Source organism: Nerophis lumbriciformis, linkage group LG08, assembly GCF_033978685.3.
Source record: "Nerophis lumbriciformis linkage group LG08, RoL_Nlum_v2.1, whole genome shotgun sequence".
NCBI classification, from domain to species: Eukaryota; Metazoa; Chordata; class Actinopteri; order Syngnathiformes; family Syngnathidae; genus Nerophis; species Nerophis lumbriciformis.
This window is the reverse complement of record NC_084555.2, coordinates 2,736,485-2,756,105: the sequence shown is the minus strand read 5'-3', so window position 1 is coordinate 2,756,105 and position 19,621 is coordinate 2,736,485. Positions and strand designations below refer to the sequence as shown.

At 40.9% G+C, this 19,621-nt stretch overlaps 1 protein-coding gene across 1 annotated transcript in view; it reads left to right on the top strand.

Annotated features, from left to right (window-relative positions):
- The window catches only part of atg9a (ATG9 autophagy related 9 homolog A (S. cerevisiae)), a 35,341-nt gene extending 34,330 nt beyond the window's left edge, over nucleotides 1-1,011 (top strand). Inside the window, exons 20-21 of the mRNA XM_061968119.2 lie at nucleotides 34-179; nucleotides 255-1,011. Coding sequence (XP_061824103.2) covers nucleotides 34-179; nucleotides 255-263 — 155 coding nt within the window. The 3' untranslated portion in view covers nucleotides 264-1,011. The remainder of the gene's footprint in view (nucleotides 1-33; nucleotides 180-254) is intronic.
- The last annotated feature ends 18,610 nt before the right edge of the window (nucleotides 1,012-19,621 follow it).

The window sequence follows — 19,621 nt, the reverse complement described above, 5'->3', positions numbered from 1 at the left end:
ATTTTTATACCTCTATGTTGTTTTTTACGGAAGATACCTTAGGGGGAAAGGCGGTGACAAGGTCAGCCCGTGTGCCGATGGGCGGGTGGGCTGAGGAGTATCAATCGGCAGCACCGCGTCGCCACGAGTCGCTACCGGAGGAGAGCTCTGAGGATGAGCTGCCGCCGCACATACACAAGGTCGTATCATGTGCGGAATTTACACCAAAAAAAACGAGCATACACTGGAAATAAACCGATTTTGACTTTTTTCAGGTTTGTTAGCCGAGCCTTGGGAAGCATCGTCATTCTTATCTGGATCGTTCTCCTGGGTTCTGACACAAAGAAGATTTACGTCTACAATCAAGTAAACAAAATGTTGCATTTAAGTTATCGTGTGGGACTTTCATGAATGAAACAGACACAAGTTGAAATTGTTCTCTATAAAAGTTTTTGTTGCCCCGTATGTGGAAAGATATCACACAAATATAATGTGCTGGGTCTTCAGCTTGCAGGTTTGTGTATAAATTGAACAGAAATCAAGTTGCACTTAAGGTGGGTATTAGAAATCTATTGTGTCTGTAAAAAAACGTGTTGTTTTTGTTTGCAGCTGTAATCCTAAACAAACGCGTCTTCAGCACAGGTGCATGACTATCACGCATTTTTTTAACTAAGGTGTATAATTCACTGGCTCTACACTGACCATCGCGTCATAACAATAGCATAGCAGCATTACTTGATGGTTTTTTACGTTTGTCAAGAGGGGAAAAAAAAAATGATGCACTTTAATGACTTACTGCAGAGGCTGTAACTTTAGCTTAGATGTATTGCATGTGTTTTATGCCGATGATTTCAGATGAAGTCACTTGAAAAGGGATGTGTGCCATAATGTTCATGAATGACATGTTTACAGTTTGACTATCCGGCGGGTCTCGGCAGGGTGTAGTGGTGAAGAGTTAGCGTGCGAAATGTGTTCATAGTTTGTGTAAAATACTATTTTGTACAGATGTTAATTAAACGGGAGGAAACTTAAGTGTGTGTCTTGAGTTTTCTTAATGCTAACAAAATTCATCAGTTGGACTTGGTGTGCTTCTTGAATATCGTATTTTTCGGAGTATAAGTCGCTCCAGAGTATAAGTCGCACCGGCCGAAAATGCATAATAAAGAAGGAAAAAAAGATGTGCCACACATTTTCAATGGGAGACAGGTCTGGACTACAGGCAGGCCAGTCTAGTACCCGCACTCTTTTACTATGAAGCCACGTTGATGTAACACAACACATAGCTTCAATCAATCAATCAATCAATGTTTATTTATATAGCCCTAAATCACAAGTGTCTCAAAGGGCTGCACAAGCCACAACGACATCCTCGGTATAGCCCACATAAGGGCAAGGAAAAACTCACCCCAGTGGGACGTCGATGTGAATGACTATGAGAAACCTTGGAGAGGACCGCATATGTGGGTAACCCCCCCCCTCTAGGGAGACTGAATGCAATGGATGTCGAGTGGGTCTAACATAATATTGTGAGAGTCCAGTCCATAGTGGATCCAGCATAACAGTAAGAGTCCAGTCCACAGTGGGGTCAGCAGGAAACCATCCCGAGCGGAGACGGGTCAGCAGCGCAGAGATGTTCCCAACCAATATACAGGCGAGCGGTCCACCCCGGGTCCCGACCCCGGACAGCCAGCACCCCATCCATGGCCACCGGATCTGTGTGTCTTCCCCTCCACAAGGGATAGGGGGGAGCAGAGGAGAAAAGAAAAGAAACGGCAGATCAACTGGTCTAAAAAAAGGGGGGCTATTCAAAGGCTAGAGTATACAAATGAGTTTTGAGATGGGACTTAAATGTTTCTACTGAGGTAGCATCTCTAATTGTTACCGGGAGGGCATTCCATAGTACTGGAGCCCGAATAGAAAACGCTCTACAGCCCGCAGACTTTTTTTGGGCTCTGGGAATCACTAATAAGCCGGAGTTCTTTGAACGCAGATTTCTTGCCGGGACATATGGTACAATACAATCGGTAAGATAGGCTGGAGCTAGACCGTGTAGTATTTTATACGTAAGTAGTAAAACCTTAAAGTCGCATCTTAAGTGCACAGGAAGCCAGTGCAGGTGAGCCAGTATAGGCGTAATATGATCAAACTTTCTTGTTCTTGTCAAAAGTCTAGCAGCCGCATTTTGTACCAACTGTAATCTTTTAATGCTAGACATAGGGAGACCCGAAAATAATACGTTACAGTAATCGAGACGAGACGTAACGAACGCATGAATAATGATCTCAGCGTCGCTAGTGGACAAAATGGAACGAATTTTAGCGATATTACGGAGATAAAAGAAGGCCGTTTTAGTAACACTCTTAATGTGTGACTCAAAGGAGAGAGTTGGGTGGAAGATAATACCCAGATTCTTTACTGAGTCGCTTTGTGTAATTGTTTGGTTGTCAAATGTTAAGGTGGTATTATTAAATAAATGTCGGTGTTTAGCAGGACCGATAATCAGCATTTCCGTTTTCTTAGTGTTGAGTTGCAAGAAGTTAGCGGACATCCATTGTTTAATTTCATTAAGACACGCCTCCAGCTGACTACAATCCGGCGTGTTGGTCAGCTTTAGGGGCATGTAGAGTTGGCTGTCATCAGCATAGCAATGAAAGCTAACACCGTATTTGCGTATGATGTCGCCTAGCGGCAGCATGTAAATACTAAAGAGTGCAGGGCCAAGAACCGAACTTGGGGGACTCCGCACGTTACCTTAACATAGTCCGAGGTCACATTGTTATGGGAGACGCACTGCATCCTGTCAGTAAGATAAGAGTTAAACCACGACAAGGCTAAGTCTGACATACCAATACGTGTTTTGATACGCTCTAATAAAATATTATGATCGACGGTATCGAAAGCAGCGCTAAGATGAAGAAGCAGCAACATAGATGACGCATCAGAATCCATCGTTAGCAGTAGATCATTAGTCATTTTTGCGAGGGCTGTCTCCGTAGAGTGATTTGCCCTGAAACCGGATTGAAAAGGTTCACAGAGATTGTTAGACACCAAGTGTTCATTTAGCTGCTGTGCGACAGCTCCAAAAGCTGTATGTACCTTTCAGCATTAATGGTGCCTTCACAGATGTGTAAGTTACCCATGTCTTGGGCACTAATACACCCCCATACCATCACACATGCTGGCTTTTCAACTTTGCGCCTATAACAATCCAGATGGTTCTTTTCCTCTTTGGTCCGGAGGACACGGCGTCCACTGTTTCCAAAAACAATTTGAAATGTGGACTCGTCAGACCACAGAACACTTTTCCACTTTGTATCAGTCCATCTTAGATGAGCTCAGGCCCAGCGAAGCCGACGGCGTTTCTGGGTGTTGTTGATAAATGGTTTTCGCCTTGCATAGGAGAGTTTTAACTTGCACTTACAGATGTAGCGACCAACTGTAGTTACTGACAGTGGGTTTCTGAAGTGTTCCTGAGACCATGTGGTGATATCCTTTACACGCTGATGTCACTTGTTGATGCAGTACAGCCTGAGGGATCGAAGGTCACTGGCTTCGCTGCTTACGTGCAGTGATTTCTCCAGATTCTCTGAACCCTTTGATGATATTACGGAGCGTAGATGGTGAAATCCCTAAATTCCTTGCAATAGCTGGTTGAGAAAGGTTTTTCTTAAACTGTTCAACAATTTGCTCACGCATTTGTTGACAAAGTGGTGACCCTCGCCCCATCCTTGTTTGTGAATGACTGAGCATTTCATGGAATCTACTTTTATACCCAATTTATGGGTATAAGGAAAAAAAGATATATATTTCGCATTTTTGGGGGTAATTTTATTTGATAAAAGCCAACACCAAGAATAGACATTTGAAAGGCAATTTAAAATAAATAAAGAATAGTGAACAACAGGCTGAATAAGTGTACGTTATATGAGGCATAAATAACCAACTGGTATGTTAACGTAACATATTATGGTAAGAGTCATTCAAATAACTATAACATATAGAACATGCTATACGTTTACCAAACAATCTGTCACTCCTAATCGCTAAATCCCATGAAATCTTATACGTCTAGTCTCTTACGTGAATGAGCTAAATAATATTATTTGATATTTTACGGTAATGTGTTAATAATTTCACACATAAGTCGCCCCTGAGTATAAGTCGCACCCCCGGCCAAACTATGAAAAAAAACTGCGACTTATAGTCCGAAAAATACGGTAGGTTGCCCGATGGCAATTGTCTCTGCGAGTCCATCCTTGCCATGCCTAGGCTTTCCTCATTTTTCCTAAGTCTATTACCGGGTTGAGTCCATCTTCCGCACTGCAAAAAGTCAGTGTTCAAAAACAAGAAAAAAAAAATACAAAAATTAGGGGTATTTTATTTGAACTAAGCAAAATTATCTGCCAATAGAACAAGAAAATTTGGCTTGTCAAGACTTTCCAAAACAAGTAAAATAAAGGTGCAAGCAGCGTTGGACGGGACCGACTTTTGCTGGTGTTTCCTGCCTTTACCCATTCAACATATCTTTACCTGCACATTACCTACCTTCCCTGCATCCTGGGGACACACTGGTGCTTCTTTCTTTCACCCATACAACATATCTATGTAATCATGTAATTTAACCTTTTCTGCATAGTAAGGTCACGCTCGTTTTGCCTGCCTGTACCCATTCAACCAATTGTCATCCGCACATTACCTACCTTCTCTGCATATTGGGGTCACACTTGTGCTTTCTGCCTTCATCCAGTTAACATATCTTTACCCGCACAGTACCTACCTTCTCTGCATTGTGTGGTCACGCTGGTGCTTCCTGCTTTTAAGCGGCCATCTTGAGACGGCAGCAGCACAGCAGCACCAGCGCAGCGGTTCTTTGAAGGCTCGTAAAATCAAAACCGGAGCAGTAGTTAAAACTCTTTCGTCAACTTTTAATCAGAAGGGTTCAATCTCTCTCCTGTGCTAGTTTGAAGCCGACACGACAAACGCGCTCAGAGGAGATAATGTTTTAAAAAAAAAAGGTGACTGTTTTGACCCCACTTTTGTTTTGAAGGGGGAATTGAAAACTTCCTGTTGATTTTTGCTGGGGGTTGTCAATGAATGAAATGTAGGTCTAAGTGAGACCTACATAGAAGTTTTTGTTTCATGTCTCTACGACATTCCTACCGGAAGTTACAAGCCGTTTTGTCTGTGTTTTCTTCCTAGGAGCAGTTTTGTCTGTTTTATTCCTAGGAGGCGCTAGAGCGCAATTTTAAGTTTTCGGGTTTGGTTTTTTTATTAGAGCGCAATTTCCGCCAGTCCTGATGTGTGTGTCCAATTTGGTGAGTTTTGAAGCATGTTAAGGGGGTCAAATTACAGCTCAAAGAGGCAAAAGTGACTGTTTTTACTAAAATTTTGTTTATAAGGGGGAATTGCCAACTTCCTGTTGATTTTTGCTGAAGGATGTCAGTGTATGAAATCTAGGTACAAGTGAGACCTACATAGAAGTTTTTGTTTCATGTCTCTACGACATTCCTACCGGAAGTTACAAGCCGTTTTGTCTGTGTTTTCTTCCTAGGAGCAGTTTTGTCTGTTTTATTCCTAGGAGGCGCTAGAGCGCAATTTTGAGTTTTCGGGGGTTTTTTTTTTTTTTTTAATTAGAGCGCAATTTCCGCCAGTCCTGATGTGTGTGTCCAGTTTGGTGAGTTTTGCAGCATGTTAAGGGGGTCAAATTACAGCTCAAAGAGGCAAAAGTGACTGTTTTTACTAAAATGTTGTTTAGAAGGGGGAATTGCCAACTTCCTGTTGATTTTTGCTGAAGGATGTCAGTGTATGAAATATAGGTCTAAGTCAGACCTACATAGGGGTTGTTGTTTAATGTCTCTACGACATTCCTACCGGACGTTACAAGCAGTTTTGTCTGTGTTTTTTCCTAGGGGGCGCTAGAGCGCAATTTTGAGTTTTGGGGTTTGGTTTTTTCATTAAATGTCAATTTTTGCCAGTCCTGATGTGTATGTCAAATATGGTGAGTTTTGAAGCATGTTAAGGGGGTCAAATTACAGCTCAAAGAGGCAAAAGTGACTGTTTTTACTAAAATGTTGTTTAGAAGGGGGAATTGCCAACTTCCTGTTGATTCTTGCTGAAGAATGTCAGTGTATGAAATATAGGTCTAAGTCAGACCTACATAGGGGTTTTTGTTTCATGTCTCTACGACATTCCTACCGGACGTTACAAGCAGTTTTGTCTGTGTTTTTTCCTAGGGGGCGCTAGAGCGCAATTTTGAGTTTTGGGGTTTGGTTTTTTCATTAAATGTCAATTTTTGCCAGTCCTGATGTGTATGTCAAATATGGTGAGTTTTGAAGCATGTTAAGGGGGTCAAATTACAGCTCAAAGAGGCAAAAGTGACTGTTTTTACTAAAGTTTTGTTTAGAAGGGGGAATTGCCAACTTCCTGTTGATTCTTGCTGAAGGATGTCAGTGTATGAAATCTAGGTACAAGTGAGACCTACATAGAAGTTTTTGTTTCATGTCTCTACGACATTCCTACCGGAAGTTACAAGCCGTTTTGTCTGTGTTTTCTTCCTAGGAGCAGTTTTGTCTGTTTTATTCCTAGGAGGCGCTAGAGCGCAATTTTGAGATTTCGGGTTTTTTTTTTGGTTTTTTTATTAGAGCGCAATTTCCGCCAGTCCTGATGTGTGTGTCCAGTTTGGTGAGTTTTGCAGCATGTTAAGGGGGTCAAATTACAGCTCAAAGAGGCAAAAGTGACTGTTTTTACTAACATTTTGTTTATAAGGGGGAATTGCCAACTTCCTGTTGATTTTTGCTGAAGGATGTCAGTGTATGAAATCTAGGTACAAGTGAGACCTACATAGAAGTTTTTGTTTCATGTCTCTACGACATTCCTACCGGAAGTTACAAGCCGTTTTGTCTGTGTTTTCTTCCTAGGAGCAGTTTTGTCTGTTTTATTCCTAGGAGGCGCTAGAGCGCAATTTTGAGTTTTCGGGTTTTTTTTTTTTTTTTTATTAGAGCGCAATTTCCGCCAGTCCTGATGTGTGTGTCCAGTTTGGTGAGTTTTGCAGCATGTTAAGGGGGTCAAATTACAGCTCAAAGAGGCAAAAGTGACTGTTTTTACTAAAATGTTGTTTAGAAGGGGGAATTGCCAACTTCCTGTTGATTTTTGCTGAAGGATGTCAGTGTATGAAATATAGGTCTAAGTCAGACCTACATAGGGGTTGTTGTTTAATGTCTCTACGGCATTCCTACCGGACGTTACAAGCAGTTTTGTCTGTGTTTTTTCCTAGGGGGCGCTAGAGCGCAATTTTGAGTTTTGGGGTTTGGTTTTTTCATTAAATGTCAATTTTTGCCAGTCCTGATGTGTATGTCAAATATGGTGAGTTTTGAAGCATGTTAAGGGGGTCAAATTACAGCTCAAAGAGGCAAAAGTGACTGTTTTTACTAAAATTTTGTTTAGAAGGGGGAATTGCCAACTTCCTGTTGATTCTTGCTGAAGAATGTCAGTGTATGAAATCTAGGTCTAAGTCAGACCTACATAGGGGTTTTTGTTTCATGTCTCTACGACATTCCTACCGGAAGTTACAAGCAGTTTTGTCTGTGTTTTTTCCTAGGGGGCGCTGGAGCGCAATCTTGAGTTTTGGGGTTTGGTTTTTTTCATTAAATGGCCATTTTTGCCAGTCCTGATGTGTGTGTCAAATATGGTGAGTTTTGAAGCATGTTAAGGGGGTCAAATTACAGCTCAAAGAGGCAAAAGTGACTGTTTTTACTAAAATTTTGTTTAGAAGGGGGAATTGCCAACTTCCTGTTGATTCTTGCTGAAGAATGTCAGTGTATGAAATCTAGGTCTAAGTCAGACCTACATAGGGGTTTTTGTTTCATGTTTCTACGACATTCCTACCGGAAGTTACAAGCAGTTTTGTCTGTGTTTTTTCCTAGGGGGCGCTGGAGCGCAATCTTGAGTTTTGGGGTTTGGTTTTTTTCATTAAATGGCCATTTTTGCCAGTCCTGATGTGTGTGTCAAATATGGTGAGTTTTGAAGCAAGTTAAGGGGGTCAAATTACAGCTCAAAGAGGCAAAAGTGACTGTTTTTACTAAAATGTTGTTTAGAAGGGGGAATTGCCAACTTCCTGTTGATTCTTGCTGAAGAATGTCAGTGTATGAAATCTAGGTCTAAGTCAGACCTACATAGGGGTTTTTGTTTCATGTCTCTACGACATTCCTACCGGACGTTACAAGCAGTTTTGTCTGTGTTTTTTCCTAGGGGGCGCTGGAGCGCAATTTTGAGTTTTCGGGTTTGGTTTTTTCATTAAATGTCAATTTTTGCCAGTCCTGATGTGTATGTCAAATATGGTGAGTTTTGAAGCATGTTAAGGGGGTCAAATTACAGCTCAAAGAGGCAAAAGTGACTGTTTTTACTAAAATGTTGTTTAGAAGGGGGAATTGCCAACTTCCTGTTGATTTTTGCTGAAGGATGTCAGTGTATGAAATATAGGTCTAAGTCAGACCTACATAGGGGTTGTTGTTTAATGTCTCTACGACATTCCTACCGGACGTTACAAGCAGTTTTGTCTGTGTTTTTTCCTAGGGGGCGCTAGAGCGCAATTTTGAGTTTTCGGGTTTGGTTTTTTCATTAAATGTCAATTTTTGCCAGTCCTGATGTGTATGTCAAATATGGTGAGTTTTGAAGCATGTTAAGGGGGTCAAATTACAGCTCAGTGACTGTTTTTACTAAAATGTTGTTTAGAAGGGGGAATTGCCAACTTCCTGTTGATTCTTGCTGAAGAATGTCAGTGTATGAAATCTAGGTCTAAGTCAGACCTACATAGGGGTTTTTGTTTCATGTCTCTACGACATTCCTACCGGAAGTTACAAGCAGTTTTGTCTGTGTTTTTTCCTAGGGGGCGCTGGAGCGCAATCTTGAGTTTTGGGGTTTGGTTTTTTTCATTAAATGGCCATTTTTGCCAGTCCTGATGTGTGTGTCAAATATGGTGAGTTTTGAAGCATGTTAAGAGGGTCAAATTACAGCTCAAAGAGGCGGCGGTATAATAAATAATAATAAAACCTTACAAATTCAATAGGGTCCTCTGTCCCAAAGGGACATTGCGGTCCCTAATTTGCTAACCTCAATGAACCCCAAAATAGCTTAAAATAAGTATATTCTCACTAATAACAAGTGCACTTTTCTTGGTAGAAAAAAAAGAGACCTTTTTGCTCAATATGTTGAAAAATATTCTTAAATTAAGCAAATGCTAGTGCCATTATCTTATAATAATGATATGCGCTCGGCAGCATGATTTTTTTTTTCATGCTTGAAGTAAGAAATGATTACTTTAAAAAAGTAGTTTTCTACTTGTGAGTGTTGATGACACAGCTTTGCAACAGTTGATATTCTAGTTTCAAGCATGTTTTACTCAATATAGGTCATCAAATCTCAGCAACAAGCTGTAATATCTTACTGAGATCATTTAGGACCAAAACCCTTAAAACAAGTAAAACACTCTAACATAAAATCTGCTTAGTGAGAAGAATGATCTTATCAGACATAAAATAAGCAAATATCACCCTTATTTGAGATATTTAATCTTACTTAGATTTCAGTTTTTGCAGTGTGGGTTCAATTGCGCAACAGTGTCCATTAGAGATGCGCGGATAGGCAAATATTTCATCCGCAACCGCATCAGAAAGTCGTCAACCATCCGCAATCCACCCGATCTAACATTTGATCAGAACTGCATCCGCCCGCCATCCGCCCGGTATATCTAATATAGACGATGCAAGGCATTAGTGAGGCACCTGCCAACTACTCCGGTTTTCCCGTAATTCGTACGGTTTTCATCAACCTATTCCGGGTTACGGGTGCAGTGATAAAAAATACGTTTTTTCTTTAATTTAAAAAAAAAAGGGTGAAAACTACGCGAATTGCACCTTGTGCAGACAAGATTTTTCGATCGGACACGGAGGAATTAGCGATGTAAAAGACCACGTTGGGACAAAAAAACACAAGTCTAATGCCGTTGCTAGCGATACAAGTGGAAAACTTTCAACGTTTTTCGTCGCCCAAACAGATTCTTTGGATGTGATAAATGCCGAAGTTTTATTTACGGAGGCAATAATTGAGCATGGACTTCCAATCGCACTGGCTGATCACATGGGACAGTTACATGTTTGTAATGCAACCTTTAAAAATCATTACGCGGTGATCGCGGTCCCAAAAATAAACTTTTCTTGCATGATAATGTCCAGAAAAATTCGCTTTATATTACTATAGAGTCCTTTTAACGAATGAGTTTGATGGTTTATCACAAACCTTAAATGAAAGAAGTCCTTTCTTCTCCTGCACCTGCATGCACATTGGCCTTGCTTCCTGTGTGGTGCGCAATCCTGTCGGCTGTATTTCACAGCACGACATACTGTTAAAAGTGTTTATACTATTTATGCTTTCAAGTCCAAGTTGAAGAAATCTTGTTAAATGTTGACAGCATAACTACCAAAATACAGAAGTATGTCCTTAATATTTTTGCAGTGCTATTTCTGTTGAAAAGTTAAAATGATTACATTAGAGATGTGATGTGCCACTTTTCAAGTGTCTGATGGCTTAAATTAATTTTCATTAATTTTTCATATTTTGAATTCTTTTGAAAGGCTTACAAAAAAACTACATTTGAATTGTAATTCCATGCTATGACAGGACTATTAATTTTAATGAAGTTAGCTTACCATGTTTACAGTATGATAATTGTGATAGAAATGTGAATTTCGGGGGTGGCGGGCAGGTAAGCTGCTTACCTGCTGCGCGTGACGCCGGCCGCGGCGAAGGCGGACGAGGCGGGGTGTCGGTGCGGTGGGCGCGGTAGTGACCCTGGACATGCGTCGGGCCCTTCTCGCGGATCGCCTCAGCTACGGCTCCCGGTGGGGCCCTCTCGGGGGAAGGGGCCTCGGTCCCGGACACCGGCGAGGCGTCCCTTCTCCGCTCCGTAAAAGTGTCCATCTCTTTTCTTTTTTTTTCTTCTGTTGTGGCATATGCAGCAGGTGCCTGCTCGTTTTTCGTATGTGGGTAACAACATTTAACTATGTGTATATATTTCCGAATTGGTTTAACTGCCACCCGCAAAAAAAATAAAAATAAAAATAAAAATCTAATTGATCCGCCCAACCCGACCCGCACGCGGATAAAATCTTATTTTTTTAAATTTCATCCGCCCGATCCGCGGATAATCCGCGGACTCCGCGGTTGTGCCCGCAAACCGCGCATCTCTAGTGTCCATCCTTCCAAACGCCAATCAAAGCTCTATCTATTGGCCGCCCAATCACAGCGCGAATACCAACTTTTTTTTGTCCTGCCCTTGCTCACACTATTTTTGTTAATAAGAATCAAATTTACCTTATTTGGTGCAGTAATCTCTTTGTTATGAAAGCTCCATAGTCATCCAATAAATATAAGCTATTATTATTTTGCTCTCATTTCGATTGTTGTATTGTGTTAGAATTACCAGGTAGCAATCTGCCTATATCAGGGGTCGGCAACCCGCGGCTCTAGAGCCGCATGCGGCTCTTTAGCGCCGCCCTAGTGGCTCTCTGGAGCTTTTTCAAAAATGTATGAAAAAATGGAAAAAGTTGAGGGGAAAAAATATATTTTTTTGTTTTAATATGGTTTCTATAGGAGGACAAACATGACACAAACGTCCCTAATTGTTATAAAGCACACTAACATGCTTCACTGATTCGAGTATTTGGCGAGCGCCGTTTTGTCCTACTAATTTTGGCGGTCCTTGAACTCACCGTAGTTTGTTTACATGTATATCTTTCTGCGACTTTCTAGGACGTGTTTTATGCCACTTCTTTTTCTGTCTCATGTTGTCCACCAAACTTTTAACGTTGTGCATGAATCCACAAAGGTGAGTTTTGTTGATGTTATTGACTTGTGTGGAGTGCTAATCAGACATATTTGGTCACTGCATGACTGCAAGCTAATCGATGCTAACATGCTATTTAGGCTAGCTATATGTACATATTGCATGATTATGCCTCATTTGTAGCTATATTTGAGCTCATTTAGTTTCCTTTAAGTCATATTAATTCAATTTATATATCATGAAACACTATCTGTATGTAATATGGCTTTTAATTTTTTGCGGCTCCAGACAGATTTGTTTTTGTATTTTTGGTCCAATAAGGCTCTTTCAACATTTTGGGTTGCCAACCCCTGGCCTATATTATACATTTAGAGATTATTATACAAAACCCAAAACCAGTGAAGTTGGCACATTGTGTAAATAAAAACAGAATACAATGATTTAAAAAATCCTTTTCAACCTATATTCAATTGAATAGACTGCAAAGACAAGATACTTAACGTTCGAACTGGTAAACTTTGTTATTTTTTTGCAAATATTAGCTCATTTGGAATTTGATGCCTGCAACATTTTTCAAAAAAGCTGGCACAAGTGGCAAAAAAGACAGAGAAAGCACCTTCCATGAAATGCTCAGTCATACACAAACAAGAAAAGGGCGAGGGTCACCACTTTGTGAATAAATGTGTGAGCAAATTGTCCTACAGTTTAAGAACAACATCTCTCAACAAGCTATTGCAAGGAATTTAGGGATTTCACCGTCTACGGTCCGTAATATCGTCAAAATGTTCAGAGAATCTGGAGAAATCACTGCACGTAAGTGGCAAGGCCGAGTAGTAAAAATGCCCCTGTGCCAACTTTTTTTGCAATGTGTTGCTGCCATTAAATTCAGAGTTAATGATTATTTGCGCGCGCAGAAAGGCACCACGCACGCGCAAAAAGGCACCGCGCGCGCGCAAAAGGGTGTCGCGCGCGCACGAAGTGGAGAATCAGCGCGCGATAACAGTTTTTATGCGCTCGGATTTTTGGCAGTAATGTGACGCCATAATAGACCCCCTTTTTAGACCAGTTGATCTGCTGTTTCTTTTCTTTTTTCCTCTGCCTCTTCGCCGGGTTATTCCGGTTCCGGGGACCATGGATGAAGTGCTGGCTGTCCAGAGTTGGGACCCAGGATGGACCGCTCGCCTGTGCATCGGTTGGGGACATCTCTGTGCTGCTGACCCGTCTCCGCTCGGAATGGTCTCCTGCTGGCCCCACTATGGACTGGACTCTCACTACTATGTTAGATCTACTAAGGACTGTTCTTTCACAATATTATGTCACTCGACATCCATTGCTTTCGGTCTCCCCTAGAGAGGGGGGTTACCCACATATGCGGTTTCTCATAGTCATTCACATCGACATCCCTTATATGGACTCTGTACCGAGGATGTCGTTGTGGCTTGTACAGCCCTTTGAGACTTTTGTGATTTAGAGCTATATAAATAAACATTGATTGATTGATATTTACCATTTACACAATGTGCTAACTTCACTGGTTTTGGGTTTTGGAGAATAAATTGCGGCTGTTTCAATCCATTTTACAACTAATTGCTTGGATGCAAAATCACGTCAAGTCCGGCTCATTGAATATCACGCCAGCGTCTGATTTCAATCAATCAATGTTTATTTATATAGCCCTAAATCCATACTTGCCAACCTTGAGACCTCCAATTTCGGGATGTGGGGGGGTGGGGGGTCGGGGGGTGGGACGGGGGCGTGGTTGAGGGCGCGGGCGTGGTTAAGAGGGGAGGAGTATATTGACAGCTAGAATTCACCAAGTCAAGTATTTCAAACATATATATATATACATACATATACATATATATATATGTATATATATATATATATATATATATATATATATGTATGTGTGGGAAAAAATCACAAGACTATTTCATCTCTACAGGCCTGTTTCATGAGGGGGGGTACCCTCAATCGTCAGGAGATTTTAATGGGAGCATTCGCATACCATGGTTTATATAGGGCACAGAGTGGGTGGGTACAGGCTGGCCTAGGGGCGTGGTGATTGGCTCATGTGTTACCTAGGAGGTGTTTCCGTCTATGGCGGCATGCTGTTACAATTTCGCTGCGCTTGTTGAGGGATGACAGGTCTGGACGGTAAATAATAAACAGTTTCTCTTTCAAGCATAGGTTGCATCTTTTATTACCACTATTGTAAGGTGTGCTGGATGCAAGAATTTGCCATGTTATTGAATATTCAACATTATTGTCTTTGAGGTCCCAAATGTGTTTGCTGAGTTCTGTGGTATTTCGCAGGTTTTTGTTCCTGAAAGAAGCCTTGTGATTGTTCCATCTGGTTTTGAATTCTCCCTCGGTTAATCCTACATATGTGTCGGATGTGTTAATGTCCTTGCGTATTACCTTAGATTGGTAGACAACTGATGTTTGTAAGCACCCCCCGTTGAGGGGGCAATCAGGTTTCTTTCGATATATTATTATTATTATATATATATATGTATATATATATATATATATATATATATATATATATATATATATATATATATATCTCTCTACATCCTGAAAATATGCAAACAAAACTGTGTTTAGATAATTGATACTTCAAACTTGCATAAATAAATCTTAAGGAATATAACATAACTTGGCTTCTGAGAGCTTCAAAATGTGATGAATAAAATGCTAAAGTTGTTGATAAACAAGCAATTATTTTAATAATTAAATATGATCATTTTAAATGAATTATTATGATCATTTAATTATTAATTATTTCCAATATGTTTATTTTAATGTATAATTCTACGGCTGGATGTAATAAGGAGTCAGAAAAAATACAAATAAAAATACAATTAATTTTGATGTTTTTAGCAAAATATAGTAAAAATGTATTCAGTTTTTTTTTTTTAAATTAATAAATATATTTATTTTTAGGTAAGATAAACATAATAATACAATTTATCTCTAGTCTGGATGATTTAGTTCTTGTCACCCTGTGGTCCTCCCATCATAAAAAAAAAGGTTGTCCTCACTCAGGTCCACATAAAGCTGGAGGGGGCGTGGCCTCCAGCTCCGGCTGAAAATCGGGAGATTTTCGGGAGAAAATTTGTCCCGGGAGGTTTTCGGGAGAGGCGCTGAATTTCGGGAGTCTCCCGGAAAATTCGGGAGGGTTGGCAAGTATGCCTAAATCACAAGTGTCTCAAAGGTCTGTACAAGCCACAACGACATCCGCGGTACAGAGCCCACATAAGGGCAAGGAAAAACTCACAACCCCAATGGGACGTCGATGTGAATGACTATGAGAAACCTTGGAGAGGACCGCATATGTGTGTAACCCCCCCCCTCAAGGGGAGACCGGATGCAATGGACGTCGAGTGGGTCTGACATAATATTGTGAAAGTCCAGTCCATAGTGGATCTAACATAATAGTGAGAGTCCAGTCCATAGTGGGGCCACAAGGGAGAGGGGGGCAGAGAAGAAAAGAAAAGAAACGGCAGATCAACTGGTCTAAAAAAGGGGGTCTATTTAAAGGCTAGAGTATACAAATGAGTTTTAAGATGTTACCGGGAGGGCATTCTATAGTACTGGAGCCCCAATAGAAAACGCTCTATAGCCCGCAGACTTTTTGAAAGGTACTAGATGCCATTTAGCCTTTCTTGAAGAAAAATGCCCTATGTTTGCGTTGTTTTCGGCTGTACGAACCATTTAAATGGTGAAAAGGATAAACATTTCTTCAGAGTTCCTCGAGAGGTTATCAAGAATGGCGGAAGATTGCAAGATTTTATGATAAAAGACGAACAAAGTACGCCGCACTCCAGTACAAGGGAGCATAGCCGAAGAATGTACGGGTTTGCAGTGACCGCTACTTTAACGGCTTGTTTGATGTACTTTTAACGTTTTAGTGTTTCCCACTTGAGTATGGTGTGTATTTCCGGTCTTTTCATCCTCGTCTGGACAGAAGGGTGACATGGCAGTGCGGCTGGATCAAAAAGAGACGTCGGAGACGCTTTACTGAACCAAAAGTTGCTTTATTACAAGTGAGCGTCATTATACTGGACTGCAGTTCCTGGAGGAGGTCAGGTCAAAAAATGTGTCTCTCCTAACTTGGAGGAACCGAACCACAATCTTATATTCCTTTGTGGAGGTCTTGCTCCTCCGGGTTCTTCGGACCACCAATTACCGACATGCCAGGCTCTTCCAGGTTGACACACACTGTTTTATTTGACAATAAAAGTGCAAAGTCTTTCGGGGTGCTTTTCAGCAGTTGTCTTTTCTCTCAATCGAGCACACGAATGGTTTCTCTCCAGAGTGTCGTCTGTCTTGCTCTCTCTCTCTCGCTCTCGTTGGTGCTCGTGCTTCACCAACCGCCATCAACAACTCTCCCTTCTCCTTCCCGACTGCTGCCTTTAACAGAGCGACAGGTGATCAGACAAACACTCCCAGCTGGGTCATCTACGCACCTGTCGTTGATCTCGAACAGGTCCGCTTCGCTGCAGGTCCGCAGGCCACGCCCACCCCACATCCTTCTTTTTCTGTCTGGGTGTGTGTTAATTCAGGAGAGTACAACCTGACCTTGTAAGGAGATGTTCATGTGTAAGTGACCGAAAAACAACCTCTATATGTAGTAACTTAAATGTCGACTTGAAGATAGGCATGGAGTCTCTCCTCCAGGATAGAGCTATCACTTTTGCATTCCGAAGTCTGAATTTCTTGCCTTTTCTCGTGAGAGAGCGAATTCCAGTCCAACTAAGGCTCCTTAATTTATTATGGGTTCAACCATTATTTACTTAAACCTGGTGGTTCGCTTTCTCCAAGTTGAATACAAACATTCACCTTATGTAGAACATAATATGAGTTAATGAATTCACTTCACATACATCAGTTCTGAGACAATGTACTGCAAAGAGAAAAGATAAATAGTAAAGTTGCATGTTTTATTACACATACAACAACACAAAATACAACCATCTAGAACAGACCTGGGCATTCTGCGGCCCGCGGGCCACATAATAATAATAATACCTGGGATTTATATAGCGCTTTTCTAAGTACCCGAAGTCGCTTTACATGTAGAACCCATCATTCATTCACACCTGAATGAATGATGGGTGTGAACCCTTTGTGCGTCCCTGTCCGGCCCGCGTGAGGCCAATCATAAATTACAAAATACATTTTTAAAAAGTATCTATGTCGAGTGTGCTTAAAGAATATAATTTGAATCGCCACTACACGACGAAGCCCGAGGAAAAATACCGGAATCTGTCTGATGAAGTGCGCGCAAGGGAGGCTGATGCGTTGATGGTAAAACTGCAAACCCAACAAGGACTTTTTGCCAAATTTCACACCCCCAGATATGCCGCCGTCAGGACAAGTTTTGTCATTACTCACAAAATCGCCAGAAAAAGTAAGGCGTTTTCTGAGGGAGAGTTTATTAAGGAGTGCTTTTTGGACTCTGTTGCGCTGATATGCCCGGAGAAGAGGGGCGCATTTGAGAACGTGTCACTCTCCCGACGCACTGTAACGAGGCGGGTTGAGACCATCGCTGGAAACTTGGAGCTTCAGCTGAAGAATAGAACGGCCGACTTTGACTGTTTTTCGCTGGATGAGAGCTGCAATGTACGTGACACTGCCCAGCTGCTCATCTTTTTACGTGGGATAACTGCAGACTTTCAAATCACGGAGTAGCTGGATTAGACATGCAGTCAATTAAAGAGACAACCACAGGTAATGACTTGTTCACATAGGTAAATGCGTGTTTGGACATGTTAGGACTGAAATGGGACAAGCTGGCAGGTGTGACAACAGATGGTTGTCCAAATCTGACGGGGAAAAATGTTGGACTTTTAAAGAGGATGCAGGATAAAGTGACAGAAATTGACATTTTTGCATTGTATTATACATCAGGAAGTGTTGTGTAAGACAGTGTTAAAAATAAAACCATCAAAAGCAATCTGCTTTTGTATAACATTAAGTTTGGTTAAATTAAATTATTATTATTATTTATCTTATGGTATATCAAAAATAATTTGAGCAAAATTTGATTGAAATATTGTCGGTGTGGCCCTCCAGCAGTGCTCGGGTTGCTCATGCGGGCCCCGGTAAAAATGAATTGCCCTCCCCTGATCTAGAACATCCAGTCAGATGTACATTAAAAACCATGTACAAAAATATTTACAAAGAAAATGGTACAGCACACACTAACCTTAAATATAAACCAGAGGTAGGTAATTGTGCAAAGACTACACAGTGGACTTGAGGTAAGGAAATACTTTTCTATTATACACGTCCCACTCACTATTCTCTCACCTCAATATACACATAACTTGTTGAATTACTTTGAATGTATTGTGTACAATACATTTAAATAAATATACTTTACTTGTAGCTTATTGTTCATTTATGATTTTTATTGAAAATGGACATCAGTCTAAGTCAGTGGTTCTTAACCTTGTTGGAGGTACCCAACCCCACCAGTTTCATATGCACATTCACCGAACCCTTCTTTAGTGAAAAATAAAATGTTTTATTTTATTATTTTTTTTCAAATTCAAGACAAAGTTATATGTTTTTTTTTACTAGTGTACAAAATGAACCGTGCATGAACATCACCTTGTTCAAAGAACAAAACCAACACAGTGCATGAACTCACAACAAATGACACACCTGTGTCATGTCTGTATTATCATGTTTTGCTTTAAGTCATGTTTTGTTTACTTTCTGTCTTTTCACTCCCTTGTCTGGTCACCATAGCAACCATTAGTTTTCACCTGTCACGTCACGCACCTGTTTCACGTTTTGAGTCACGCACCTGCTTTCACTAATCATGTCCATAGTATTTAAGTTCATTCATTTTCTGTTGTTCGGCCTGACGACCTCACCACATTTATGCTCCTGCACACTCTCCACACCCTGATGACCCTTGCTACTCTTTTTTTCATGCCGGTTCCATGCCAAGTAAGTTTTTGTTTGTTAAGCCACAGTTAGTGTTTTGTTTAATTGTTCATAGTTTCTGCCAATGTGCAAGTTTTGTGTTTAAAGTCTAGTTTTATTCTCCGCCACTGTGCGCGCTTTTTGTTTATTCCTTTTTTGATAGTTTAAAATAAATCATGTACCCACCTTCAAGCCTTGACCAGTCCAGTTCATTTGCACCACGGGAGAACAAACCAAGCCAAAGTCCAAGTCATGACAACCTGCAAATCAGATGGAAATTTAGAGGGAACATTGTTTGGGGGTATCCATAATACTTAGACTTCCTTTTTATTGTCATTCAAATGTTAACTTTACAGTACAGATACGCCGATAGGGAGAAGTTTTTATTTACACGATTGATTGATTGATTGATTGATTGAATGAAACTTGTATTAGTAGATTGCACAGTACAGTACATATTCCGTACAATTGACCACTAAATGGTAACACCCCAATAAGTTTTTCAACTTGTTTAATTAAGTCGGGGTCCACGTTAATCAATTCATGAGTCTGGTGTGTCTTGACCGCTGCGGCGGAGGCTCTGCCGAACCCCTGAGGCCGACTCACCGAACCCCTAGGGTTCGATCGAACCCGGGACAAAAACCACTGGTCTAATAGGTACAGGCAAGTATTGACATGAAGCCACAGACAACTGCACTTCTAAATGTCCCCAACAGTGCAGCAATGACACAAAAGCAAACAAAAGGCTCATCAATGATCTACATTTCAATTACTTTTCAATCGGTGTTAAACTTGGAATCAGTCTCTTTTACACATTTTAGGAAAGCACTCCATACTTCTTGAAATTTCACAGAACAA